The sequence below is a fragment of the Perkinsus marinus genome, assembly GCF_000006405.1.
Source record: "Perkinsus marinus ATCC 50983 genomic scaffold scf_1104296927446, whole genome shotgun sequence".
NCBI classification, from domain to species: domain Eukaryota; phylum Perkinsozoa; order Perkinsida; family Perkinsidae; genus Perkinsus; species Perkinsus marinus.
In genome coordinates this window covers 86550-113775 of record NW_003217134.1, presented here as the reverse complement: position 1 = coordinate 113775, position 27226 = coordinate 86550, and the positions used below count along the sequence as shown (strand labels likewise).

General features: G+C 44.7%; 7 protein-coding genes and 1 non-coding gene across 8 annotated transcripts in view; 3 read left to right on the top strand and 5 right to left on the bottom strand.

Moving 5' to 3' along the window:
* Positions 1-6828, top strand: part of Pmar_PMAR015651 (hypothetical protein) — a gene marked incomplete at both ends in the record, with an annotated part of 8369 nt that extends 1541 nt beyond the window's left edge. The window contains 11 exons of the mRNA XM_002788868.1: positions 24-2301; positions 3236-3321; positions 3365-3461; positions 3504-3629; positions 3825-3917; positions 3962-4109; positions 4154-4277; positions 4494-6227; positions 6270-6358; positions 6401-6467; positions 6779-6828. Of these exons, the coding sequence (XP_002788914.1) occupies positions 24-2301; positions 3236-3321; positions 3365-3461; positions 3504-3629; positions 3825-3917; positions 3962-4109; positions 4154-4277; positions 4494-6227; positions 6270-6358; positions 6401-6467; positions 6779-6828 (4892 nt within the window). The remainder of the gene's footprint in view (positions 1-23; positions 2302-3235; positions 3322-3364; positions 3462-3503; positions 3630-3824; positions 3918-3961; positions 4110-4153; positions 4278-4493; positions 6228-6269; positions 6359-6400; positions 6468-6778) is intronic.
* Positions 6829-9531: 2703 nt separating this feature from the next.
* Positions 9532-10260, top strand: Pmar_PMAR015650 (dynein light chain, cytoplasmic, putative; the record flags this gene model as incomplete). The annotated part of the gene is made up of 6 exons (XM_002788867.1): positions 9532-9590; positions 9638-9693; positions 9738-9841; positions 9890-9955; positions 10003-10154; positions 10206-10260. The coding sequence occupies 6 exons, from the start codon at positions 9532-9534 to the stop codon at positions 10258-10260; spliced, it is 492 nt and encodes a 163-aa protein (XP_002788913.1).
* Positions 10261-14313: 4053 nt separating this feature from the next.
* Positions 14314-16060, bottom strand: Pmar_PMAR015649 (Galactokinase, putative; the record flags this gene model as incomplete). The annotated part of the gene is made up of 6 exons (XM_002788866.1): positions 14314-14657; positions 15032-15232; positions 15281-15402; positions 15449-15578; positions 15620-15907; positions 15955-16060. The coding sequence occupies 6 exons, from the start codon at positions 16058-16060 to the stop codon at positions 14314-14316; spliced, it is 1191 nt and encodes a 396-aa protein (XP_002788912.1).
* Positions 16061-17067: 1007 nt separating this feature from the next.
* Pmar_PMAR015647 (conserved hypothetical protein) lies at positions 17068-18479 on the bottom strand (the record flags this gene model as incomplete). The annotated part of the gene is made up of 4 exons (XM_002788865.1): positions 17068-17124; positions 17670-17797; positions 17847-17976; positions 18411-18479. The coding sequence occupies 4 exons, from the start codon at positions 18477-18479 to the stop codon at positions 17068-17070; spliced, it is 384 nt and encodes a 127-aa protein (XP_002788911.1).
* Positions 17348-17419, top strand: Pmar_PMAR015648. The gene has a single exon. It is a non-coding gene; the product is annotated as a tRNA-Pro (tRNA).
* An 86-nt stretch (positions 18480-18565) lies between the features above and the next one.
* On the bottom strand, positions 18566-20203 carry Pmar_PMAR015646 (small nuclear ribonucleoprotein, putative; the record flags this gene model as incomplete). The annotated part of the gene is made up of 4 exons (XM_002788864.1): positions 20114-20203; positions 20033-20068; positions 19517-19601; positions 18566-18670 (listed from the first exon to the last, which is right to left on the bottom strand). Exons 1-4 carry the CDS (start codon positions 20170-20172, stop codon positions 18566-18568), a joined length of 285 nt encoding a protein of 94 aa, XP_002788910.1. The 5' UTR covers positions 20173-20203.
* A 390-nt stretch (positions 20204-20593) lies between these two features.
* Positions 20594-23422, bottom strand: Pmar_PMAR015645 (Oxidation resistance protein, putative; the record flags this gene model as incomplete). The annotated part of the gene is made up of 7 exons (XM_002788863.1): positions 20594-20704; positions 21001-21084; positions 21140-21231; positions 21276-21391; positions 21436-21494; positions 23208-23269; positions 23350-23422. 7 exons carry the CDS (start codon positions 23420-23422, stop codon positions 20594-20596), a joined length of 597 nt encoding a protein of 198 aa, XP_002788909.1.
* A 625-nt stretch (positions 23423-24047) lies between these two features.
* On the bottom strand, positions 24048-24775 carry Pmar_PMAR015644 (hypothetical protein; the record flags this gene model as incomplete). Its single annotated transcript, XM_002788862.1, has 4 exons — positions 24048-24161; positions 24309-24472; positions 24517-24601; positions 24647-24775. The coding sequence occupies 4 exons, from the start codon at positions 24773-24775 to the stop codon at positions 24048-24050; spliced, it is 492 nt and encodes a 163-aa protein (XP_002788908.1).
* Positions 24776-27226: the final 2451 nt, after the last annotated feature.

Here is a 27226-nt window from a genome sequence, read left to right as displayed (position 1 = left end):
GGCCGGGTGGAGTTCGGTTGCAGTTGGGAAGAACGATGATCTCCCCACTCTTTCATTTGAATGGGGTGGTGAGAAGATGACAATGCTACTCGACAGCGGGTCAGCAGCTTCGTTGATCGATCGTGAAAACTCGGAGCGTATGATTGAGAGAGGAGCCGCAGTAAAGATCAGGGGCCAGTCGTCAGTGTCCATCCGTTATGCAGATGCTAGGGTGGAACCGTCCTGTGGCGAGATCCTCGCCAACGTATGCATTGATGGCAAGCCTGCCTACCTTCCTTTCCTCATCGTGGAGAAGCTGGCACAACCACTGATAGGGCGGCGTGGTCTACGACTTCTAGGAGCTACTCTTGACTTTCCCCAAGACAGCAAGGAGGAGCGAATAGCTCTTCAGAAGATGTTTGAGAGTAGATCTACTGATGCCATGGCTGCTGATATCGATCTCTCAACTGCTATCATCGACTGTTACTCTACCAATGAGGAGATGTTCATTGCCGACGACGGTGACCTACAGGCTGTGGAAAGTGGTCTGCAACGACCGTCGTCGAAATCGTCGGCAGCATCTGAAGCAGGAGATGTGCTGGATCGTCGAGTTGATGAGGTGTTGGCTCGAGCATCAGCTGAGCTACACAAGAACGGGAAGGATTATAAGGGTCGAGAGAAGGAACTCCTCCGAACCTTATTCGCCAGAGTGAGCGAGTTGGGCGGTATAACGATCTCTGATGGGTACGAGTTGTCTCTGAAGAGAGAGCGTGAGGCATCTGGCAAGCCAGAATTTTCCTTTGTGGTCAAGTGGACGACGAAAACTTCTTCGTCAGATGGTTCGTCCAAAGTTCCGAGAGGTTGGTGTAGTAACTCTATGATACAGAAGCTCGACGAGGATGAGCGATCTGAGTTCAATCAGCATTGCTCTGTGTATACTGAGAGGGGTTGGTGGGAGAAGGTCGAGGAAGACGAGTCTGAACTTCGTAGGATACGTCGTTCCCATTTAACCGGGACGATCTTTCCAGTGAAGCAGAAGTTGACGAAGTCTACTCGTATCCGGCCCGTAGCGGATATGAGAGGGGCCAATTTTTACTCACCAGCAGTGTCTGCAGTTCAACCAACGGTGTTGAAGGCAGGGCAAGTTTTGAGAGGGGTGCTCCGAAAAGGAGTGCAGATACGACAATACGACCTCGAGAAAGCTTTCTATTCTATCGGTATCGAGGTCATCGACGTGGTTACTGGTGAACATACTCCAGTCTACCTATCGGTCGGTAAGGAGTTGTTTGAGTGTTCTAAGCTAGCCTTTGGGCTGGCGGTAGGTCCGCATGCGTTGAACTGTACTCAACGTATCATTCGCAAAGTCGTTCGCTGCGCTTACGACGTATTGCAAGGTGCTCAATGTCACGATGTCTACCCTACCATTGTTGTTGTCATGGACGACTTCGTAGTAGCCGGTGAGGCTCCTGTGCTTGATGTCGTCGAACAGTTGCTTTTGCTGGGTTGGGACCTGTGCGGTTTCAATTGCCCTGATGCGAAGCGTGAGAGATGGTCGAATGGCCAAGGTACCCGTTGGCTCGGGAATCTTTGGTGCTGGGACGATGAGCACGAGAAGTTATCTGTTAAGCGCTGTGAAGCTCCGGTGGTCCCGGAGGCTGAGATGTTGAGTAAGCGTATCGTGTTCCAGTTGGCCGGGAAGATCGGCTCGGTAACGGGAGGCGCTTATGAAGCTTTGGCGAGATGTCATGCTGATGCAGCACGAGTCGCTGCTGGTCGGGCCGGTTCCTGGGACGATCAGGATCAGCCCTGGGCGAAAGAAGCGGAGTTGCGAGTCAGGAAGCGTAACGATCTTCTTCAGATCTATGAAGAGGAATGGCTCCAATGTCGCAACCGAGTGGCTATGTCTAAGAAGTTAAGCTCTTCGACTGAACGACTATCGCCTGGTGACAAGGCTGTTCTTTTCAATCCGGGTAAGGTCGGTGGATCCCGAGAGTCCAAGCTCTCTGGTTGTGCGTCCGGGCCTTACTATGTGCTCGAGGCTGTTGGGGATCAATGCTATCATCTAAGTTTAACTTCTACTGGTCAAGGACGCAGTGCAGTATTCCATGCAAGTCGCTTGCGGAAATACGATGGTCCTGCGAATCCGGAGTCCAATGTCTGTCCACTCTGCCAAGATCTTCGTGATGATATGGTTATGGTTGCCTGCGATGGCTGTAATCAATGGTTCCATATTTCCTGTCTTGGTTTGAGCGAGGACTCAGATGCGATTTTGGCGGATGAATGGTTTTGCCAAGATTGTTTGGCAAAAAGGGGGCGAATAATGTGATGATGATTTCTCGAGGCTTGACAACTCTGCTATGGTTGTCGCTTATTCAGACGAGGATTCGTGATTGATCCTGTCTACTTTTCTCTTTCGTATACTCATTTTCAGACTTATTGAGAAATAGTCAAGAACTTACGAGATTACAAGATATGTCTGTGACGCGTCCGATATTCGGTTCTGATCTGTGACGTAAATCGGGAAGTCCGTATTTTTGCAGCTCGTTACATTTCGAGTATCTTACGTACTTCAGGGGTTCTTATTTGGATCTTAATCTTCGGTCTATTCCGTCACTATTACTCCGATATGGATACGAGTCCTAGTAGAGAAAGCGATGTTGGGTTGCACGCGAGTCCGTCGTCGATAGCTTCTAATCGAGAGTCTGCAGGGGAGGAAACCGTGTCGCTACACCCTGGATAGAGTTTTACATGTAAAATCCAATCATACGGGCGCTCTTGAGTTTGTCTGCTGTACACAATCAGAATAATCATGACTCACAGTATAAATGGCACAACGCTGATCTCGAGCTTCGAGACACCTTGCGGCGCAGTGTATTGTGCAGTGAATGCACAAGTCGGTTCTATGGAGTACAACTGTGCCCTAAAGTCAGGGTGGTTCTATTCAGTCCACTGTTATACTTGTTATTTGCTTCACCAAACCACTTTCATCCAGCCCGGATATTTCGATAGGGATCTTGAGATGACGAAAAATACGGAAGTGCCGAATCCACGTCGTTCTCGCCAGAAGTTATACTCTTCCACGTTGAGTTCATGAGCCTAACCTACTAGTAATTGAACACTTCACCACAAAGTGTGTTGCCCTCATTCGAACCATTAGGGGTAGATGAACAAGATATTCTAATACTGTCGTCATTCAGATTTCACTTCTAACAATGCTTGGTCCTAGACAGTCAGTTTTCCACAGTATACACCGCAGACTGAAGACAACATTGGCGTCCCGAAGGCCACAACATCACCATTGGGAGGACTCCTTCGATGAGGTTCAGGCCCAGCATACTACTGGTCAGTAGTCTATCACCAGTAGCTATAGCCGAGGCCTGTACAGGTCCAGATATGGATGCCGCACCGCTATTGAGGAATTCATCGTCGATAGTAAGGGAGGATTCAGGGAGGAAGCTCAAGCGGTTGGAGCATTTTGAACGGTAGTGATAGCAGTATGCCATGGTATATGTTGCTCACTATAGGGCTGATACGGCAACAGCGATTCTAAAGAAGACTAAATACCAGGTAGGAAGAAGTGTACAGACCTACGATGAGAAGGAGAGAGCTGGGGTGCAGCGGGCTATTGATGCTGAGAAACGGAAGAGCAGGTAATACTCACCTTAGTCTGGTCTATGCTCCAAAAGACGAATATTCAACCTCAAAATTCCGCATTGGCTCACCAGACTGAGATCTCAGTAGATTGACTGTACGCCAGGGCCACTCCGTTACAATAGTAGACGGCCTTCTAATCGTTAGCTTCTACCTGTATATAGGCATGCGCTATACTTGATAATACTATCTAGGTATTCAGTGACGAGAGAACATATACTAGATAACCGTATGTACGTCATGGACGAGGATGCAATATCACTAGCCAAACAGTCTATTGATAAAGTGTAATATCACTGCAACACCCAATGCATATCCAATCACCAATCAGTGTCGAGAATGAACGGTCGAGGAAGGTGCGTCTGAAACTCAAACAGCAGGAGGCTACTGCGGCCGTGGCAGCTCCAATAGGGGAGGACACTCAGGAGAGCAATTCTAAGCCTGTCAGCGAGGAGCATGATACTGTCCATACTCAACCAGTAGCTCTGGGTGTGGTCATACTTGCCATACACCTTTGCTTCAGAATAGCGTCGATCAAAAGCCCATACCCCTGGAGGTGCCCATACCAGATAGGCTCCAGGATGACTTACACACATCCCCCTCCCGACAAGCATTCCAATTCCGTAGAGCTAACTTTCCTGAGAAGGGTACTCGAGGAACTACTGGGCCGTCCTCGTCCCCGCACCCCGAGCCTCGTCGGGTCGCCTCCAATGCTGTAGTTGATCGGCTACACAAATTAGCCACAGATGGTCGGCAGTTGCCATTAGCCATCCTCAATGCCATAGACTTACCCTCACTCACTGCTAGTGATTTATCCCGAGTACTATGGTGTGTGGTAAGGACCAATAGCGCATCTTGGCCAGGCTTTGGTGAGCTCCTCAAGCTTCTCACTGATGAGGTTAGTGCGTTAACCCCTAAGGAGGTAGCACGTACTCTGTTGGGGATGAGCCAAGTACGGCCATTAACAACGGACATCCTCCTCACCCAGCTCGTGGGTGCATTGCTATCTCGAGCAGCGCTGGAGGATACCGTAGGGCTTCAAGAAGCGCTCACCGGCTCGTCTGCATGTGTAGCCTTATGTGCGGTGAGTAAGCTGATTAATGGTGTATCGGGCCGCCGGCCGCCGAGTGGATGGTTGGACCTCCATGACACAGTGGAGTCGTTAGCAGGTCGGCTTGTAGTCGGCAATGGCCTCAGCAATAAGGAGATATGTGTAGCTCTATCGGGTATGGCCACTTCTGGTGTCTTACATCGTCCTTCTACTGCCATCATGCTTGATGACCTCCTCAGCCGTGTTGACACTCTACAGCCTACTCAGCTGGTTGGTGTCTTATGGTCATTATCCAAACTCAATGTGAAGTTGAATGGTGATATCGTGAAGACTAAGATACGCCGTGCCTTGGGTGACCTGGCCCAGCTGCCCCCTAGGGAGGTAGCATCACTGTTACACAGTACAGCGCGGTGTGTCAAGGATAAGGCTGTGTCGAGAGAACTCCGAAAGGAGCTGATACAGCATATCAAACCACAACAACTCAATGGTAACGAGATCAGTGCTGTTATAGAAGGTCTAGCTGCTACTACTTCAACGGAGGGTTTGCCTCTACCAAATGCTGATATCATCACTAGTGTGTTGGACCGTCTCAGCGAAATAAGGCTAACTCTGTCGCCAAGTCAGCTAGTGAGGTGCTCTATAGCCCTGCATAAGTTGCCCAAGACCAGTGGGGTGGTGGAGGTAACTGCCTCCCTCCTACAGTTGTGCGAGGAGAGGCTGTATGCCTTCAAGCCTCAACAGTATGTAGCCTTACTACCAACTGCTACTCTCAATGGTACTATGATGGACCGCAGCTCTAAAGCGGTCTTCACTAAGGCGAGAGATAATGCTCCCAGTCTGTCAGTACAAGACCTGTTGAAGCTGCTAGCTGTATGCCCAGACGATAGTGCACTACTAAGGGCGATCGATGATAAGGTCACTGACGACTACCGTTTTCCACGTCCTACTGGAGCGGTGGTGGCTACTACTTATCTCAAACTGCTTGGCCGTGAGAGAGGCCATCTTGTGCGTAAACAAGTGCCGAATTTAGTGAGGATGAGTCGGAGCACTGAGGAGCTCCATGAGTTGTTATATGCGGTGGGTGAGCTGAGTAGCAGTGACACCATGGACCACCTACATACTAAGTATGGAGTGCAGGCCCTCGAGACTGCAGTGGAGAGGATTGGTCTTGAGGAGGACCCAGTCGCACTGCTAGAGGCTCTCAGCTATGTACACATGGATCCTAACAGTACTATATCTGCTATTATCACCAATATAGAAGCCAACTGGTCGGATATAGGCTTAGTGGATAGAGAGAGAGCATTGGCGGCTATGGCAGAGTTGGGTGTGGACTCCTCCAATATACCCCAGCACCTAGCATCAGCCTCCACCTTACATGGCATGTGGTCTCGTCTAGTGCGAGATGCTCATACTCCTGCCTCTATAGTGGCAGTAGTGTTGGATAAGTTCAAGGCTGATGTAGGGTGCCCTGTGGATGGCCAACGTTTACAGCAACTGTATCTTCATGTTGGCATGCATTGTTCTAGTGATGCTACTATATCAACAGGTGGGAGGTTGATAAGGTAAGCATTGCAATGTGCTCTGGCAGGCACTAAGTACAGTCGTTGGATATCTGATGCATTGTCCTATCTAGGGATACCTCATCAACCGGATTCGCCTCAGCTGGGCGGCTCTTATGTAGTAAATGCTCATGTATACTCTCGGCTCACTATCAATCAGGTCATACTTGCTAAACTACCGACACATGGTATTGGAATAGTTATGGATGAGTCTACTTATCCTGGGGGTAGACCAACAGGCCGAGGACTAGTCCAACGGAGGCAACTATTGAGTCACCCGGAAGAAGGTATCACTAGACTGGTCGTAGTACGACGATTGGAACTGGTCCGAGCTAGACAGAGAAAGGAATTGGTACCATTCATCGCTAGACTCCTAACAGGATACATAGTAGGCCTTGGGAGTCTATGTAAGCCAATATTGATCGTTTTCTCATCAGACCGATTCACCCCTGTTAGAGCAGTATTCTAATAGCTTGGAGGTGCGTCTTGTCATCAGCTCGAGTAGACGCTGTATTTATTGGTACTCCCATGCGTTTAGATAACGAACGACAGAGCAGTGATTCCACCCGACTCGCCACTGCATGCTGATTATTCAAATGCCCATGTTTCTGATGAGAGTTTCTGATGCTCACTGTTCTTGTTCAGCCGAGTTTTGTAACTAACGCAAAGAGAATATAATCTGGCAGGAGAGAAATGAGTGGTTATCAAGAAGCATGGGGGGGGTTCAAGATCAATATATGTTATATGCTGTCTCCTCTTGCGTAAAGCAGCAAATCAACAGGGTCGGACTGAGTGTGTATAGCCGTGAATTGACATACCAAAAATTGATCGGAATAAAGGGTTGCCAGGGTCGCCCCAAAGGATGAGGGGTTTCGGAACTACGGAGTGACTCCACGGCTTTACCAACGACTGAAAACATAATTTTGGAAGTTGTAAGTGTGGGCTATAAGCTTCTTGTTAGAGGCTGATATTTCCATACTCATTAACAAGGACATTTATTGGTTTATTTGGGATCATAACTCGGCGTGTAAAGTTACCACCTGGCCATGTGGATGATAACAAGTCGTATACGATATTGCAAGCATCAGACTCTGGGAAAAGGGACGAAGTCTGGACACGTGGAATCAGCCGACCAGTCATCCTGTGGCAAAAGTGAACTGAAAACTACTACACCTTCTCCCGTATAGGTGCGACGAGTTACCATGCAAGTGACAGTAATACGCTCGAGGTTGACATTGTGAGCCGAAGTTCATCGTCTTCCTATATCAAATTTGATCGGCGAGTTCAACAGACCCCTCCTGAGCTCCAAGAGCGCCCGTATGGTTGGAATCCACGTTGCTCTTGTTAAAGGAACAAAATCATACACATCTGACAAGGTAGATTATACGCCATCTCCAAGTATGTTCATCTACGTTAACCAGTCAGTTAAATGTAGAACTCTGGCATTAGAAGAAATCAGACGTTTCTTCTGCTTCTGCGTGTTACACGAGAGGCGAATCTTGCTAGTCTTGAACCATCTTGAGATTACTCAGTTTGCTACAACGCAGATAGATTCAACTTTGGGCGCACATGGAAATTTGTTTTGATACTCGCATCACTATTTCCTGGTTGAAACATCGTTTCTTAATGTTACAGGCCTCCCCATAGTAAGGGGGAAAAGCCGCAGCGCTCCTCAAGCGGGTGACAAACGGCAGAGTAGTAGTCCATGGGCAAGCGATGTGCATTGTCATACCCTTAGATATGGCTCACTAGACATACTCGGAATACGCTCACAGAGCAACTTGTTGGATATCTCTACCACAACAACAACGGAAGCATTCCCCATCTATAGTCGACCTAGAAGATTCTATCACGAAGGTATTGAGGAAGACTGTTGATCCTATGAGGGTGACAGTGACCTCTATTATAATGGTATATATCTCATCTCACTCACCACCTTGTGGGGGTAGATTGCCACTTCGTAGGGGTAGTGACTTCAGCATTCATGAACTCATGTGCCTCAGCGGGCATACGAAGTCTTGAAGCAATACTGAGCCGATATGAGAGGGACCTTACTACTAGTAGTTAGCAGTTATACAAGCAGTAGGTCCTACAAGAGGGTCGGCAAGGCTAGCTCGACGTAGTGTCGATCCTGTTGTCTATGGATCTTGGAGTAAATGCTCCTACTGGTGTGTCTTTCCTTGCAGTGGCATGTACCAAGGGTCGAGTCAAAGCCTTGGGATGATGCTATGGTGTGGCAGGAGCTGGTGTAGTAAAATTAGTGACAGTCTGTATTACTATGCAGGGAAGGGGCCTTCACAAGGTGTGGCAAGGCGGCTCTATGAGACTATACAGTGTGGTGATGATCATAAGGAGGTGGAGGACATCCGACTGGCTCAGTGGAAAGAGACTAAAAATAATGGTATAAAGTACGAGTTGGTATGGTCGGAGGCGACCACTGAGGAGGAATAGCCTTTTTAAAGGGTAGAGGTAGAAAAATGGCGGAGTAGAGCCCTCGGTGCAGCACGGCAGAGGCAGGAGCTCGGTTGAAGGAGACCGAGAAGGAGCCTGTTACTACACCACGTTTGGAAGAGCGTGCTGATGATGAGTGTAAACGCCTGTGGAGGGGTTCCAAGGTGGAGGGGATAGGCTACTGACCTGCACACGATATTATAAGTTCGCCAGTCTGAGGCACGTAAGATGTTTCTAACTCGACTAGTGTAGGTCATTACGATCATGTTCTCATTGGTTAATTTCAAGGCGCTGTATAAACCTTTTATTATATATCACTCGGTCGAGGTATAATCACCACAGTAGTGATCATAACTCCGAGTGAACGCTCAATCGAGCTATTCTCCCTCCGATAAGAGACGTTGAGTCCCAGGCCCCATCGTCTCGATAGCAGTAGGCATCTCTTAGTGTACTGTGGCTACTGAGGAGGAGTGGTCATGCATCAGTTGTTGTCATAGACGGAAACGTGGGGGCCATTAGAGATGCCAACTTGGAGATCATCCTTCCTATAGATGGTGAATCTTCCGTTATCATCCCTAGCATTCTCAGAATAGTAGGTCGATCGAGATTTCCATCTTCCCGTAACGGTATGTCATCACCATCAAGATGTGTCCGACATATCGTCGAGCATATTGCGGGGTTGACAATATGGACCTTATGAGCTATGATCAAGTTCGGTATACACACAATGAAGGTTTCCCATCCCAAATGCATGATGTATTGCTGTTGTTTTCTGCCATCGTCTATTGACATCGTCGTGTTGTTAATTCCACAAGGGATCTTCAGCTCCTATTTGCCGCAATGTCCGATATCGACGAGGAAGAGGCGGCCCTCAAGAGGCAGCTCGAGAGTTTACCTCCGTAATATCCACAGTCAGCGCTCATCAGAGATGTTTCTGGTCGATCAGGATTCGTATGAAGCAATGTGACTTTGATGATGAGCAGACGAATAAGATTCGAATCCGTAGGGATGTCATCTTGTACATCCGTTTATTTCTACCAATTCAGTGGTGGCGGAAGCTCTAGGCAAGCACAAGTTGTCAAAAGAAGTTGCTGAGAGTATCAAGACGACCATGGACCAGGACCCAGAGTTCAATATCATACCCGGCAAGGTGTCACTCGTCCCAGTCGTAGTACCTTTGTTGAGCGCTCGTTTGTAGGGGCCATGGCACTGTGTGGTTGGTAAGTCTTTTGGGGGCTCGATAGCCCATGAGAGAAACCACGCGGTGAGGAATTGGGGTTTTGAATTTTTTACAATCATTTCGCGACGCAGGTTTTATTCGATGACATCAACTCCGGCAACACAATACTACTCTTCAAGTCTATGGGAGCTCAGTCGACCATCATTGGTGAGCATTCTCTTCAGATGGTCTTCGCTGTGAATGTTGTTATTCAGATGGGAATTCACATACGGACGCGGGAGGGGTAGTCACTGACTGTGTTCTCGCCAATATCAGCGTATATGGTCCATTTCAGGATAACGCAGTTGAAGGAGGCTGATCATTTTGTTATTTACATGCTCTATGTGTGATCCTAGCTGCATCATAATGTTGTCGCGTTAGAATAGTCCGCCACATGGCGAGATGTCGCAGCACGCCGCTCGGGACGAGAATTGCTTGCGGAGATGCATTAGGGTGATCTAGTCGCAATGCCGCGTGAATAAGTATGCGGATAAAGAAAAGACGACACAGAACGGCTATGTCAGATAAGTGGATTTGCGTCCATGTATTGACAAGCACCATCAAGTTAATGGTGGATTAACTACCCGACCAATACTGTCTTTCACTAGATCTGTCCCGAAGTGATCTGTACCTCGCTTCAAGGTTGACTTCAAGCATGTCACCGGTTAATTACGTTGAAGTAGTCAGAATGATAGTAAGGTATGTTTCTCTAAGGTTTGGCTAAGATAACGTTAGTGTCAAGAATGAGGGACGGTTCTACGATAGACCTCCTATGATAGAAGTTCTATCATCACCATGAGACAACAAAGAGACAATTGGAACGTTGAGAAACTTGCGCCATTGCCCCTGCTGCCTGTTTATATTGTTGTAAACTGCTCTGTCACACGGCCCATCAAAAGAAGACGAAGTGAAGACATATTGTGGAGGAGAGAACACGTACGTACAGTAGACTTGTGCGTGCGCGCTATCCCACTGGGACAGTGCTAGGGTATCCATTTCAGAGAAGGAGTGGAAATTAGATTGAGATAGTTGCAGACCATGAGTGGCCGAATCGTACGTCAATGGCGATAGACTTTATCCATAAGGGTCATCTATGAGAGTACTCGATTCATGACCTATATGACATCCTATTGGCCATGAGATGGAGTTTGATCAGTTCAATCACATCAGACACTGGAGGGAAAGGATGGGTTATGAATAATCTGTGCGTATGGTACAGGAAGAAGAAGAAATATAAGAGTTCGAGTCTCAATGTCGAATGACGACTCTCGAATCACGAGTAAAAATCCCAATTCTGGGTATTTAATTCTCGAATTGATGAAATACTCTGACTCAGTGCCAAAAAATCTGAATCAGCCATTGAGTATAGATTTGAGTCTTGAGTCGTGATTAGGAATCAGGAATCGGATCCAGCGGCTGATTAAAATCAAGGATCAAGGATCTTACTCATCATGAGTAACTCATGATCACGTAATCTGATTCTGTCTCAAGTACTCATACTCTGTTGACAGCACCCTCATCTGAGCTATCCCGCGTAATTGCATGCCCTAGCTGGCGTAGCGCCGCGTTACTAGCGCCACCATCGCACGTCCACGTACGAGAGCTCCAAGGCTAGCACGCCATCTACATACTGATAAATCTCGGCTCTTTCTCCTGAGCAAAGAATCTGAGTCAGTTCTCTCGAATCAAGATGTGAGTTGAATTATGAATCAGGATCAGAGCGTAAGTTGAACCATGGACTCAGGTTTATGAAACAGTATCCGCGTACGGCGTCAGTCAATGGCTCACGCAATCAGGGACCGCCGATTCGGCGTGCGCCCGTGCGTATGCGAAAACTGCGGACTATAATGTCTGAAGAATCTGCACATGATGCACATGATTCCCGAAATTTATACGATTTCAAGCGCTCCCTCGATCTGATTCGGGAGTACAATGTGGGGTGTATTGCGCTCGGCGAGCCGTTGTGGCTTACTGTCAGTTGTACTTCTCCGTTCATCATATAACAATGAGAATTGGGTTGACTTGGCTCATTGGTACTCAGCTCTTGGGCTTCGGTGTCGCCCAAAATATTGGAAGATTCGTGTACACCTCGGAAGACTACGGAATGGACATTGTTGTCCATGAGGGGTCCCCGTTAAAGGCTACTTTCACCTTCTCCGGGCCGGAACAGAGAACTATAGTCAGCAAGCAGTTTCCACTGATAAAAATCACTGACACATCCTACGCGGCTGGTCTCAGTTATGCGGATCTTCATGATATGCTCGCCAAAATACATGCGAGTCTACCCAGTATCAATGTAAGACACGGCGACCTATTCGCATGGAGGTATTATGGTTCGGACTCTTTGATCACTCAAGTCCAGGGGCCTATTTCACAAGCGTCCTAATGTTAGGATTTTAACCCATTAGGATGCAATTTAAGGACAAATGGCGTTCACAAGGGCCCTTTCCTTAGGTTGGGTTAGGACTTTAGGACATTAGGATCCTTACCGTTAGGATTTAGGATATTAGGATGCCTTTGTCCTCAAAAACAGGCTGTTAGGACGCTCGGCTTTCACAAGCTATATTTTTAAGGAAATTTTCATCCTAATGGTAAAGTACCTCGGGGGGGTACTTTACCGACCATCCTAACGTTAAAGGTGTACAAGACGACTCGCTACGTTCCGCCAAACAGCCGTTGGTTCGAAACTCTGCGAGTACATTTTTAAATTAATTTGTAACTTGAACAAAAATCTTGCAACTATTAACAAAACTCTTTACCAAGTTCGATACTTATCTGAAGCTTATAAACTTCGTATGGAACTCCTTACAAATGCTCATCTTCGGTAGATTCAAGCCTTTTTTTACTGCAAGACCCCTCCATATCAGAAAACGTTAAGATCCATAATGGTCCATTACTGGATCATCCATTACTGGATCATTCATTACGCGTATCAGTTGATAATAAAAGTGGTTTTATCTGTTGAATCTGCTGAATGGCGCCTTGTGACACTATCTTTGTCGTCCGTGTGTTGATGAACGGATTCTTATTTAGTTTATATAAAGTATTAAATGGTGGGGTAGTAGAGTTTGCGGCTGGTGTTCGACCGATCCAGGTTCGATTCGTAGTTGTATAATGTTTTACGTTGTGTTTAATTGCCTTTAGGAATCCTAATATCCTCAGTTAGCACATCCTTACGTTAGGTAAGGACGTCTTTAAGTATAGGATCCTAACGCTAGGTAAGGAAAATCTTGTGAAATAGCCTTAGCTAGGTAAGGACGTCCTAAGGTTAAAATCCTATACGTAAAGACGTCCTAATCTAAGGACGCTTGTGAAATAGGCCCCAGGGCGAGAACGTGATGCTCAGAAGATCCACATTTCCTCTGGTCCCAGGCACGTTCAAATATCAAGAGGATGACCAAGTGGCTATTGAGGTTACCATAACCTCGAAGAAAGAATACTCTATCAAGGTGTCGTGCGATGCAGAACCCCCGATAAGAACACCCTCAGACCTTGGTCTGACTCTGAAGGAGTCATCGTCCTTGCCTGTCAAAAGCTTGTATGTCGTTTCCTCGGACAGCGAAAGTTCGTATAACAAGTTCATCGGGGAAGTAATGAGCACATGCACCAAGCAGAGCATCTTGAACGGCAATCTCGACGGGTTTGTTGTTCTCTCACACACGGTAATCGTCATGCAGTTTGGACCGAGGATATTGTTGAGGAGCGACTAGTTAACTAGTTTCTCTCTGGCTCTGCTCATTTATGTCATGAATGGTGACTCTCGAGTTTGGTTACGGCTCACCTACACTCTTTTGTGATATCCAAGCCAAACGCTATATCGTTTTTCTGTACTGCTTCTTAATGGTTGCCTTCAATAAGACAACCGACAACTATTAACTCCTCAAGTGAAATGGTTATGTTCACGTATTTTGCGGTCCAGTCAGGGACGTTGGCTATGTGGACGTAGTAGTAATGGTGCACCACTTGAGACCTTTTCAACCTATCCATTGTTATTGTGAGACGCATTCGATACTACTAAAAGTGTTGTTAAACTCCGGGTCGCATGAGCTGATGCTGGAGGTACTTTTTCGCGGTTCACGTCATATCCAGCTATCCGTAACCGCTCTTCGTTTTCATGGGGACTTTCGTTCGCAGTGACACTAAACAAAGTGCGACGCATTGTATCAGCTCCTCTGAATATTTCGTTCATCTTCAACTTACTCTCCCGAGTGAGCTGTTGAGCCCAACCAAAAACCACAGTTTGTCCTGCGGGGCCCGCAATACAAACCCCAACACCGAATAGCCAACTCCCAAATTAGTGACTCTATCAACACAAAGCAACTCGCCAAATAGGGTAAAAGAAATTCGAACACTATACAAACAGTTTTGAAAAAACAACAACATCCACAATATAAAGTATTCCTTTACAATTTGCCTCCATGAGCACCATCACCAGGAGCCACAGCAATAGTATCACACTTGATGCCACTGGCCTTCTCATACAGCTCGGCAACCTTCTTACAGAAATCATCCACCTTGTCAGCTTCCACCAAGTTAATAGTGCAGCCACCAAAGCCACCACCCATTAGTCTGGCACCGAGGAACCCCGGACAACCCTGAGCCTGGTCGAACATGATATCGAGCTCCTTGCAGGAATTTCCAAAGTCATCACGACTGGAAACATGGGAGTTATTCATAAGCTTGCCGAACGTATCCATATCCTTTTTCGAGATAGCTCCCATTGCCTCGGCAACGCGGGTGTTCTCACCTGAGATGTAGAATTGAAAAATCGATGATAATGTGTTCATGACCATTATAATATGCATATAAAATATAATGGAGTTTCACCCTAGTAATGAAAAACAATAGTGAAGAGCATATTTCACGACCACGGCATACCGCGAATATCGCGTTTTCACCGAAATTTACGCCACCTTACGTGAAAAGGGTGAAACTCCAATAATATACAATTATATTGCATTGTTATTCATATACATATTAATACCATAGTTTGCACGATGTAATGCAGTTCCACCCGTGATATGAAAAACACATTTCACGACTACTACATATCACCGCGAATATCGACTAATAGTTAGAATAATGAGACTACTTTATAGAATGCCATACACCCCAGCGTACCAATAACATGATTGGCTCTCTTTCTATCGTCCTCAGACAAGATGGCCTTCTTTTCCTCGTAGGTCTTCGCGTCGATATCCCTCAAAAAAGGCACGCCAAGAGCCTTAGCGGCATCGAAACAACACTTCCTCAACTCGTTGTATTTACCATCAACCAGCTGATGGGGGGCATGGGTGTTGCATAAGACGAAACGCACATCATCTGAAGACAAAAGAAAGTTGAAATGAAAATAAGTCATTTCACACCCACCTTGTAGGGGAACATAATCACAACTGTTATCGCGGCAATCTAGATGGACAAGTTGGCCACTTTTACCAAAAGCAGAAGTGTACTGATCCAAGATGCCACAGCCCATACCAACAAAGTTGTTCCTGAGGACACCACAATGAGGCGATGCATCCACTCAATGGCTCTTACTCGGCACTTTTGCATGCAAGGACGACATCGAGTAACTTGGCCGTGTACAACTTACTATCAGGTCCATCCAACTCCCTGATGAGATTAGCAGTAGCGAGCTCGATGGCTGCAGAGGACGATACACCAGCACCTAGGCACCACTAAGAAGACGGTCATCGTCGTGATACTTACCAACAGGAACGTCGGAGTTGATGGAAGCTTGAAATGCCGGGACTTCATAACCAGCCTTCCTGAGCTCGACTATCACACCCTTAGAGTAGTTCGCCCATGAGTCGTCTCCCTCATATTTGGTCTCGTCGTTGATATCAAACTCCACCACATTCTTGAAAGCAGTGCTGTGAAGGCGGACCTTGTTATCAGAGCTCTTGCCACCAACAACAACTGTGTAACGATCGATAGCGGCCGACAGGACAAACCCTTCATTGTAGTCGGTATGGTTACCGAGGATCTCAATACGACCTAACAACAGTTATGACATACTTATTCACTCAACAGCGACAACCCACCAGGAGCAGCTCCAAAGGCTGTCGGCTCTGATCTGAATCTCAGACGATAGTCCTTGAGGGCATCAAGCACGAGTGAGGCAGCGGGAGTCTGGAGGGTATTGGACATCTCCTTAATAACAACGATAATAATAAACTACAATCATTCAAATGCTAATCATTCTGACTGAAAAGAAAATAAAATGTCGATCACTTCATGTAGACTATTTAGCGTGAAGGGGACATCTAGCACTACTCAACACAACACTAAGGAAGATACTCCAGCACCGAGCAGGTTCGAGAGATCTCAAATCTAACCGTCAAGGGAAACATGTCTTCGACAATTTTCACTCAGGGACCTTATGAAAATGTCATTCTCAGCATCGTGAACTCGCTTACACACGACAGTAGCAAATTCATGAGGAAACCACCAAATCTGTCCAGCCACACTTTCAAACTGCATATCGATCTCCCAGACTAAGCCGCATTAGTTAGCAACATTGAGTCAGAGAAACCAAGGAGATGTATATTCCACAGCAGTCGTAAAAACTTCGACACTTTCCACTCAGGAACCTTGTGATATCACAATTCTCATCATCGTGAATTCAAGAACCTTATTCATAGATACACTATTAAATCTAGATCCGAGAACTCGTATCGGGTCTATATAAACTCATCCGACTGTAGTCATATAATAAATTAGTGGTTGGCTATATATAATATACTTAATACCATAAAAATATGATATACTGTGTATCCTTAATATGGCGTATTTGAGTTTCTTGGGTAGAGAACATTAGTAACCACACTAAGCTTGACGAAGTGTGGAATGTGTAGAGCACACACAAACCCGAACGCTGATTCTGTAGCGGTTCGAGACTGTCTTCATCGACCGAACAAATCAACTGCCGAGCAACCCGACTACCTAGTGCGGAGGGGATATCGTGTTTGCTTTTGTGTGTGATGTCTCCTTGGCTGTTGCTCCGTATCGCATATCTTAACCTAGCGTCAAGTGATACTACTATTGATAAGTAGGTTCTTCCTGTAAGTTCCATAGTTGTGGCGTTCTCTCAAATGAGTGATAAGGAAGGTATGACGATCGTCAACAGAGTCGTTGATTCCGTGTAAAGATTCACATCAGTTGGCATCACGCATAATAGAGAGCTCAACCTCGGGTAGTACAACGACAACATACTAATGTGAAGTATGATAACAAGCTCCCGAACAGGATATGAATTGGAGCACCAAGTGCATGTCAACCCGAAGGATCCATTCCACTGCGATCGCACATTCCTAGCATGGTGCTCGCCTGGCCCTCTACTGGAGATGTGATAACTAGATACGGGTGACGCTCTCACCCTCTTATGTGGAGCCTCAGCATCGCATAGCACCTCATGATAACCCAAGCAAACATCTCGGCTGTGTGGTCTAGTGGTATGATTCTCGCTTAGGGTGCGAGAGGTCCCGAGTTCGATTCTCGGCACAGCCCTATCAACAATTTCCACTTTACACAAACCACTCGTTCTAAGAAACTTGCATCTGCCTTCTCCAAACCTCTCCTTGCCAACTCTTGCATGTTCACACTCTTCCAATGCCGATACCGTGACACTGTCTAAACTATCTCTTGTGTCACCAGAAGCTGAAGATATATCCCACCATACCTCACAATTCATGAACACCGTCGAGTAATAATGCACTTCTATCTCACCGTAAATGATATTCACTGAGATCCCTCCCACCTGAGAATGCTCCTGGAGGGCATCACTCGACGTATCGGTCCCAAACGGACACAATGCCATCATCGCAAACTTCCAATGTTGCACGCCGAATGGTATGCCAATAATAGTCACAAAACAGACCAACCCCACTAAGGCAAAAACAACAGCATATCTTCATAACAATACAGCGCACCCTACACGCCATATGGTAGATGCATAACACCAAGCCGAGCGGCAGCCAAAGCACATTGCCAACGAGTCTCGCAGTGCACTCACAGGTGTCTATTGCCTGCCTCCTCAGCACTGTCTTACCAAACGGGAGGAATATCTACACGAAACTATCACCATAATATATACCCCTGATTCACAACTCACCAACCATCCGAGTTTAAAGCACTGCAGGCCGAATGGTATTCCAACTATTGTCACACAACACACTACACCTATTGCCACCCCTAAACAGCGACCTTCACAGCCTGCCTACCTCCCTGTCAACTTACACATAAGGAAACTCTCCCAACCAAAGAGAAATGCCCATACTAGATTACATGTCCAATCACCACAGCCTCGGCCGTCAACAATATGATATCTCCGTATAGTCTGGACCTATCCCTAGCAGTGTTGGAAAATACGCACATGAATAACAACACAAAAATTTTTGGGAAATTCTCGTTGGCTTCCGTACACTTCTACCAAAATTCATATGTAAACCTGTATATTCAGTGCCACAGCTGAGCTGAGGAAGGCGAAAATATAACTCACCCGAGTGAGAGTATTAGGCGCATAGTATGGGTTTCTCGGTGGAGGAGGAGCCTGCACCTGGGGATACATTTTTAAATATCTATACACCTCCCTAGCCATAATTAAACCAACACAACACTGCAGAGAAAACCATCAAACTCTTCGTTTTACTACTACTATGCAGCAGCACTACTACTACCAGCCGCGTGCATCAGTGTTATATTATCTCCTTTTAGAAGGATCCGCCCCACAGGCCTCCGAGTATCCTTCTTAGTGTTAACCTACACGACGTACCCATCCACCACTTATAATAGGACTATGTGTTCGCTTTTCTCAGCTGCTCACAATAGTTTTCTCACTCCTTTGCGGAATTTATATACTATTTCAGGATCAAGTCTAACCAGAATTTTCCCATTTAGCTACAAACACATGTAGTTGACCATATGCATATTTCTTCACTCTCATCATAGCGATGCTTCCATCAATGCATAGTTATTATGCATATATTAAGAACATGATACTGCTCAAAAAATTTTCCTTGAAAAAAGTTTTACACTTACTCTCGTGGGAAAATATTCACATAAGCAGCAACGTGACAATATAAAAAATTTTAGAGAAATTTTTGTTGGTCTCTGAATACTCCTATCCAAATCGGTATCAGTGAGGGAAGCGAATGCTTTCATTCAACATACTACGAAATCTGAGGACAAGTGGAAAGTTCTATTTTCAAGTGCTACTTCACGAGTACACAATGTTAAAAAAAGACCCACTCGTAATTTCTCAGTGCACGAAAATACTATTTTAGAGCAGTCGATGATCCCTATGGCGTTTCTATACTATCAACACTCCCTGAGTAATAACAAAACAGAAAAAACGTTTTTCTTCTGAAAAAAGTTTCGCAGTATTTGCGCCCCTAAACTCGTCTGGCATTCGCATGCGTTGAGAAATTACGAGGAGTGGACGTAATTTTTTCTCAACTTCCTTATGAAATTAATAGCACTCTTACAAAATTCAATAAAAAATATAAAGTTATATTTTCAAGTTCTACTTGGGAATAGACCCTTGTAGGTTATCAATATCATCCTTATGAAATTCAATAACAAGTGTTTACTCTTCCCCTTTAGGACCTCTTCCGCATCGTCCAACACAACATTCATATATTCGTCAAAACCCAAGATGACGCCCTCCATACGAAGATCTTTATGATCGTATCTAACCACACGGAACATTGTGAGAATATATGTTTGCTTTCCTAAACTCAGTTCGTGAGCTTCCTCACTATTTTTGGTAGAAATTTACGAAAATCAAACAATAATTTTTCAAAATTTTCATATTCCTAGCAACACATGTAGTTGAACACAGGTATATTATTAGAGTTTCACCCGTGATGTCAAAAACACTAGTAAAAACACATTTCACATTTCTCTTCGCGTAAAACGGGTGAAACTCCATTATTTGTTATTATAACTTTTATATTGGAGTTTCACAACCCGTTTTACGTGAAGTGGCGTAAAACTCCGTGAAAAACGCGATATTTGCGACTTCCAATAGTCGTGAAACATGTTTTTCACTAGTGTTTTTCACATCACTAGGGTGGTGAAACTCCATTACTATTCAACAATGCACATTATTATGTTTATTACAACCACACAACAATCCTCGTCTTCTCAGTGAGGTACCTAAAATTCCCTCTACTGCTAACTACAACCGGGCAACTCACTCACCTGAATATCAGGTTAATCGGCATCGTCATAATTTTCTGCAACTTCCTCTTCGACATCATCTTGTTTACGGAGTAGTAGTAGTAACAAAACAAAAACCCCTTGGAACAAAATCAGTGTTGGAGTGGGAATATATATCTTCCCTCCCCTTAGCTGACCTCAGGACTTTCCTCACCAGCACATGTAGTTGCATATTTTCTCACCAATTTACAATCGCGCCCGCCCGAAAATACAACGCCGATATTATTATACTGTGATAACGCAGAATTCATGCTGCTGTTGATGATTGTGAATAATAAAAAAAGTTATGAACAATATTGACAGATTGGCAACAGTTATAATAGTAAAAGGTATTACAAATATCATCACATGATGTTGGAGTTTCTTCACCCTAGTGATATGAAAAACACTAGTGAGAAATATATTTCACGACTACTGCATATCACCAAACGGGTAGTTGTGAAACTCCAGCATCGTTAATCGTTAATCGTCCTCAGGAGTATTCAAACTCCACACTTCGACGTCTTGTATTATAAAGTCTTCACTCGAGGCTAGCGGAGCCGAGTTGTAGGTCAGACAGTTGCCAGTAGACCCCTGAATGATACCACAACAATCTCAACCTCTACTATTCGATTACTACACACCCTATGTTCACACCATCTATCGAGAGAGTATTTCCCACCATGTAGGTCATTACTCACATAGTCTACTTATTAGCATTCATTCGGTAGAGGTGACACGACGTATGCATGAACAAAAATTGCAACATATTGTGTAAATTCCAAAGTGTATAAAAACAAACAAATTTTTTTATGAAAAAATATGCACAAATATAATATACATTATATATATGTACTTCATATTTTCCCGACAAGGAGTATTGATGTTACCCTGAGCCAAGAGTCGTAAATGCATATCGCACTCTGTCCAGATTTCCCTCCACCTCCTATTACTAATCGGCGTTCATCGCCATACTGAAAAATAATACATACGAAGAAAAAAAACAGTCACGCGCCACAAAATTATTACTTGAAAAAACTCATTTTTGCTACTCCAAGGATATACTGTTATACTCCCTTTTTCATAGCCGTGCTTTCCAAAAGTGAAGACCCAACTCTCACCTGAACCGTCACTGCGCCACAAAATTATCCACATATGTTCATACCATTCCCGCAGAACTTTCCAGATTTTCTCCACTGCGCCATACACAGCGCACCAAATACCGTTCCTTCCGTATCTTTGATTAACAGAATAGATGGACACGGCATGCGCTCCATGTGCCTAACATGGAGCCATCAAAACGTCGTCACTCGCCACGAAATTACCTATAGAAGTACTCCAAGGAAATACCATGCACTTTCGGAGAGTACGATAATGTCCATTGCTGAGAATACACACATCACCATCGCGTTAACCTTCAACGCTATCATACCGTAAATCGCAACATTATAGGTAGATGCTCTGACAGTACAGAGGCGGCTTTCCTCGTCAACAACCACGGGTCTTTCGCTTCGAGGTGACTGAATGCAATACAGCTGTTTTACTGTTTCCAGGTTTTTGCTTCACAATATACAAAATGTATACTACTAATATACAGTATTTTATTATGAATACATAAAATGGAGTTTCTTCACCCTAGTGGTATGAAAAATGAGCATATTTCACGACTACTGCAATATCGCCTTTTTCACAGAGTATTTCGCAACCTCACGTAAAACGGGTTGTGAAACTCCAATATTACTCGATAAGAATTAGTTATGTGTGAACAGAAATTATGGAAAAGTAGAATTTTTCATGCAGTAGCCGAGGTGTGGTAACCGATTCTAGTTATTCGACGCAGATAAAATACTCCTTAGTGTTGGAGTAGGAATATATGTTTACTTTCCTCAGCTACTGAGCTCAGGAGTGAACACAGTGTTGGAGTAGGAATATATGTTTACTTTCCTCAGCTGCTGAGCTCAGGAGTGAACACAGTGTTGGAGTAGGAATATATGTTTACTTTCCTCAGCTGCTGAGCTCAGGAGTGAACACAGTGTTGGAGTAGGAATATATGTTTACTTTCCTCAGCTGCTGAGCTCAGGAGTGAACACAGTGTTGGAGTAGGAATATATGTTTACTTTCCTCAGCTGCTGAGCTCAGGAGTGAACACAGTGTTGGAGTAGGAATATATGTTTACTTTCCTCAGCTGCTGAGCTCAGGAGTGAACACAGTGTTGGAGTAGGAATATATGTTTACTTTCCTCAGCTGCTGAGCTCAGGAGTGAACAAGTGTTGGAGTAGGAATATATGTTTACTTTCCTCAGCTACTGAGCTCAGGAGTGAACACAGTGTTGGAGTAGGAATATATGTTTACTTTCCTCAGCTACTGAGCTCAGGAGTGAACACAGTGTTGAAGTAGGAATATATGTTTACTTTCCTCAGCTACTGAGCTCAGGAGTGAACACAGTGTTGAAGTAGGAATATATGTTTACTTTCCTCAGCTACTGAGCTCAGGAGTGAACACAGTGTTGAAGTAGGAATATATGTTTACTTTCCTCAGCTGCTGAGCTCAGGAGTGAACACAGTGTTGGAGTAGGAATATATGTTTACTTTCCTCAGCTACTGAGCTCAGGAGTGAACATAGTGTTGGAGTAGGAATATATGTTCACTTTTCTCAGCTGCTGCGCTCAGGAGTTCCCAAAGATAATTATATAAGTTTATATATGAATTCGTGTACAGAAGTCATCAGAAAATTCCGTAAATTCAACAAAATTTCTATATTAATAACAACACATCAAAATTACGATGTGCACCTTTTCCCCACTGCTGTTTTAGTGGAATCTCCACACACACACATAATAAACAAATATATACTACTTTTGAATATACTGCAATGCACATTCGTCATCCACAGGTATAGTAAGCACAGGGCCGGCTGACTCATCCTCCTCCTCCCCCTCTTCAGAAGAAGATCCCTGTATATCACTGATAGCCACCACAGAAACCTGCACAATGTTGGAGTAGAGAAAATATATGTTTGCTTTCAGTTCAGCTAAGCTCGAAAAATTTTCCCAAAAATTCTCTCAGAATTTCCACTTGACCATGAACACAATACTTACCCTAGATGGTGACGGAGGAATGCCCGGTGTCCTACTGTCACCAGAACCTTCAACGTTATCATCTGTAAAAACTATGAATATTCCCAAACACGACGAGGTTATCACCGTCGCCGAGGCCCAACTTCGCGAGCTCCTCCACTACAGTACTGCAGCTGACCGGCACCTCCGTAAGTGTACTGATTTCTGCGGGGCTCTCTCTTACTAAGTGAAGACATGATGTAGACTACGAAGCGATATTCGAGGCCAGGAGTTTCTTCACTAACTTCACTATCAAATCTTATACGAATTCGAGCAGAAATTTTCACAAACTATCAAAATTTCCCCAAAATTCCTCAAAATTTATATACTATCACCAACGTAGTTGACCATGTGCATATGTCAAACATATCCGACGTGTCTACTTGACTTCTCCTGAGCTTCAAAAACGCTTCCTGCGAATTGGGGAGCGAGCGGGGCATATACCGCAACAACACAAATTCTCGCGTTGTGCGTGCGTGCAGAATTATTCTGGCTTAACTACAAAGCGTAGGAGGCTACCAGATACGTCAAACGACTCCTCTGAATGTCGAACTGTTCGCATTGCAAACAGGTCGGAAATATATGCACGAAAAACTTTAATGACGGAGAAATGTCCTACCCGGGGATCGAACCGGGGACCTATGTTAAATTCATTGATCGAATCGATAGACGTGGACTCAGTGAGCTCCGCCCCTTCCTCACGAAGGCCGAGTACACTATGTAGTGTCCACTAGGATTGCAGGCAAATATCCTTATTGCATATATACAACAAAAACAGCATAAACTTTATGCTCTCATACTTTCTTAAGAAAACACCAACATCTACACTCCGGGAAGCTGCTTCTCGCCAGAATTACCTTCACGGTCTTCCGCGATATCATCAATGATATCGATCAATCTATGTGCTATCCTATACAACTTTTCCCGACTGGGGAACTGACAAGGGAAAATATGCACATTTGTTGGTGACAATATGAAAATTCTGGGAGCAATTTTCGAAATTTTTCCCCTCTACCCGAATTCGTATGATAACTGAGTAAAATATATATTCCAACTCTGTTTATAATAATCAAAAACACCTACTTGGAAAACAACAACATTGTCGTCCGAGATGGACTGTGATGGGCTCCCACTATCAAAGGAGGCGACTCGGTGTTTACGACGCCCATGCAGTGTGCTAAGCTGTAGTTGAAGAAAATGAGCTGCATTCTCGTCTGGATCGGCCTTCCCGTAGTGACCAAACGTTCCTGATAGTTTATGCAACCAACACGACTGCAATTAAATTATCTACCTTCAGGAACAGGCTCTCCTTCGAGCTCGCTAGTTGGTACAGTAACAGCTCCACATTCTACAAGATCTCTCAAATCAACATACACCTTGGAAGACAATGTAGTCCAACGGTAGAGCGTCTGACAACCTACCTGGTAAGCCCCCATCCCCTCCGTCCGCACACGTTCGAACCGCGGGTCCGGCTCAAAATGCAACGTAGACGCACTTTCTGATATTGTCAGGAGACCAGGTGCCTGAATACCCAATCCTATCATAATCATAATCATCAGCAACAACAACATATACAACAACAACAACAACAACATATACACCGACAACAACAACAACAACAACAACAACAACAACATATACACCGACAACAACAACAACATATACAACAACAACAACAACACCAACAACAACAACAACAACATATACAACAACAACATATACAACAACAACACATACAACAACAACGCCCTTTCTGGCTATCTGTAGTTGCTGTAAGGAAGCAATAAGGGTGGTCGTGTTAAATGTTCAAAGTCACTGAGGTGGTTGAGCAAGATGGTTAGCGGTGGTCAGTGTGTCCGACAATCTGTACTAGGCAGTACTGTTGATACAATTGAGTAATCTGTCATTGAGTAGTCTTTCATTGAGTAATCTTTCATTGAGTACTCTTCCATTTGAGTAGTCTTTTATTGAATAGTTATTATGTATTCTTTTTATTCTTTAAATTCTTTAAAAAAAACAATCTGTACTGACGTACTCTTTTAGGTGGCTGCCCATGTGCTAAGGCTCTTACTGAGTCCAGACTCAGGGGCAACGGGACCATACTAGAAATAGGCCAAGTCCCTGCCCTCAACAACAACAACAACAACAACAACAACATATACAACAACAACATATACAACAACAACATATACAACAACAACATATACAACAACAACATATACAACAACAACAAGCCACACAATGACCCCTACCCACCTTCACATCTGGTGTGCAGAACCAGGCATGTTCTCTTATAAAAATATATGGTGACGCTGCATCAACTTCACATTGACTCCGGGACCCTCCTACCCAACACGACAGTGCTCAACTATGCAGTTACTCCAACGGCATCACCACCTATCTCTTCTATCACGGCTTCAGGAGTACCCACTTGAACTGATTCGTCTGTGGCCATCTCAAAGTGTTAAAAAACTACACACAATGACATCGTTGAGCGGCACATATACAGTGAAAATAAAACTAAAACCCCTCATGACTGTCGTCGTAATTTACGCAATTAGCAACCTCCTTTCCCAATAAAAATTCCGTTAGCAACAAGCACGAACCGAGAAAAAAGATCCAATGTCGACCCATCGAAAGCACAGTGGTAGTACTAGGTCAACAAACTCTTGTATCGTCCGAGTCAACCCAGTTCACAACAGCAGAACAACTTTCCTCACCTGAGCTCGGGAGTTTCCTCACTAATAATACAAATTCACATTCAAGAGAATTTCGCGAAATTTCCTCAAAATTTATGACTAACATCTGTAGTTGACCATGTGCACATTTTTTCGCACTGGTTTACAGCTGGAGGATTCCACTGCCCTTTTCCTTGAGATTTCCTTCCCACACAAATTCTTCGCTGTGCGCAAAGATATGCTCCAACTCCGCCTCACTCCGCAGTATCACAATCACCATGTCCCATCTCATCCGATACCAACTGTCGCACAAACGAACCATCAGTCCTCCTCTCAGCAAGATATCTTTCCGCACAGCGGAGATTTTTTCTACTCATCACTGAGTCAATACCATAGAACCTGGTAGTTTCTACCTAGTGCCTCTGTTACTGATACAGTGTGATAACGAAGTCGGTGTAGGAAATTCTATACCACTCCTTTGCTAACTTCTAGAGCCTCCTTTCCACACGTGCAAGAAGGACCTGTTTCCGCCAATGCCACATCTCTCCTTGAGTCTACTCCTCTTTTCGCGGAACAATTTCAATATTCTCACTACTGCTGCCCACTAGCCTTCAACACAACACTAAAGACGACGCTAAGGGGGCCTTCCAAAGAAAGAGAACATCCTAAAGCCAATCATAGCAATTACATGATCATCATCATCTATGCTCTATAGAACGTCGCAACTATCCCGCAACTTACCTACGGATGATCAAAATAACAAACACCCGAAGACAGGATGAGACCAAACACAATGAGAGAGGATAAGCTCCATCGAAGAACGACTTTGGGACTGTACAACAGTTATTCGTGGTATATCTAGACTCTCCATTATCCATCTCAACATCAAATCTTGAAGATCGAGATAATAATAATAGTGGGAATTGATAGGCTGAAAGCAACATCAATACATTGAGCACCTTATCATCAGTTTTATCATTATATTAGCATAGCATAGTAGCTAGCCTAGGCTTCAGCACAGCTTGTAGGATATTGTGCAATAGGGACGATTGTGGAGGATCATGAGTAGAGGAGTACAATTTCCTAGACATTACTAACCCACTCGTCACATATTTGAGCTGCGACTCTCCCATACACCACTCAGACTTCCGGAACATTAAACTACGATGAGTAGCCTACAGACCTCATAAAGTAGTGACGTACAGAGTAGTGTAATGATACCTGCCTAGGGACGGCAGTGGGGGGGGGGGGAGTTAAAAGGCTAAATGACGACTGAATCACAACAACTGCCCAGTAGTCTCGGGAGTTGAATTACCACCGAAT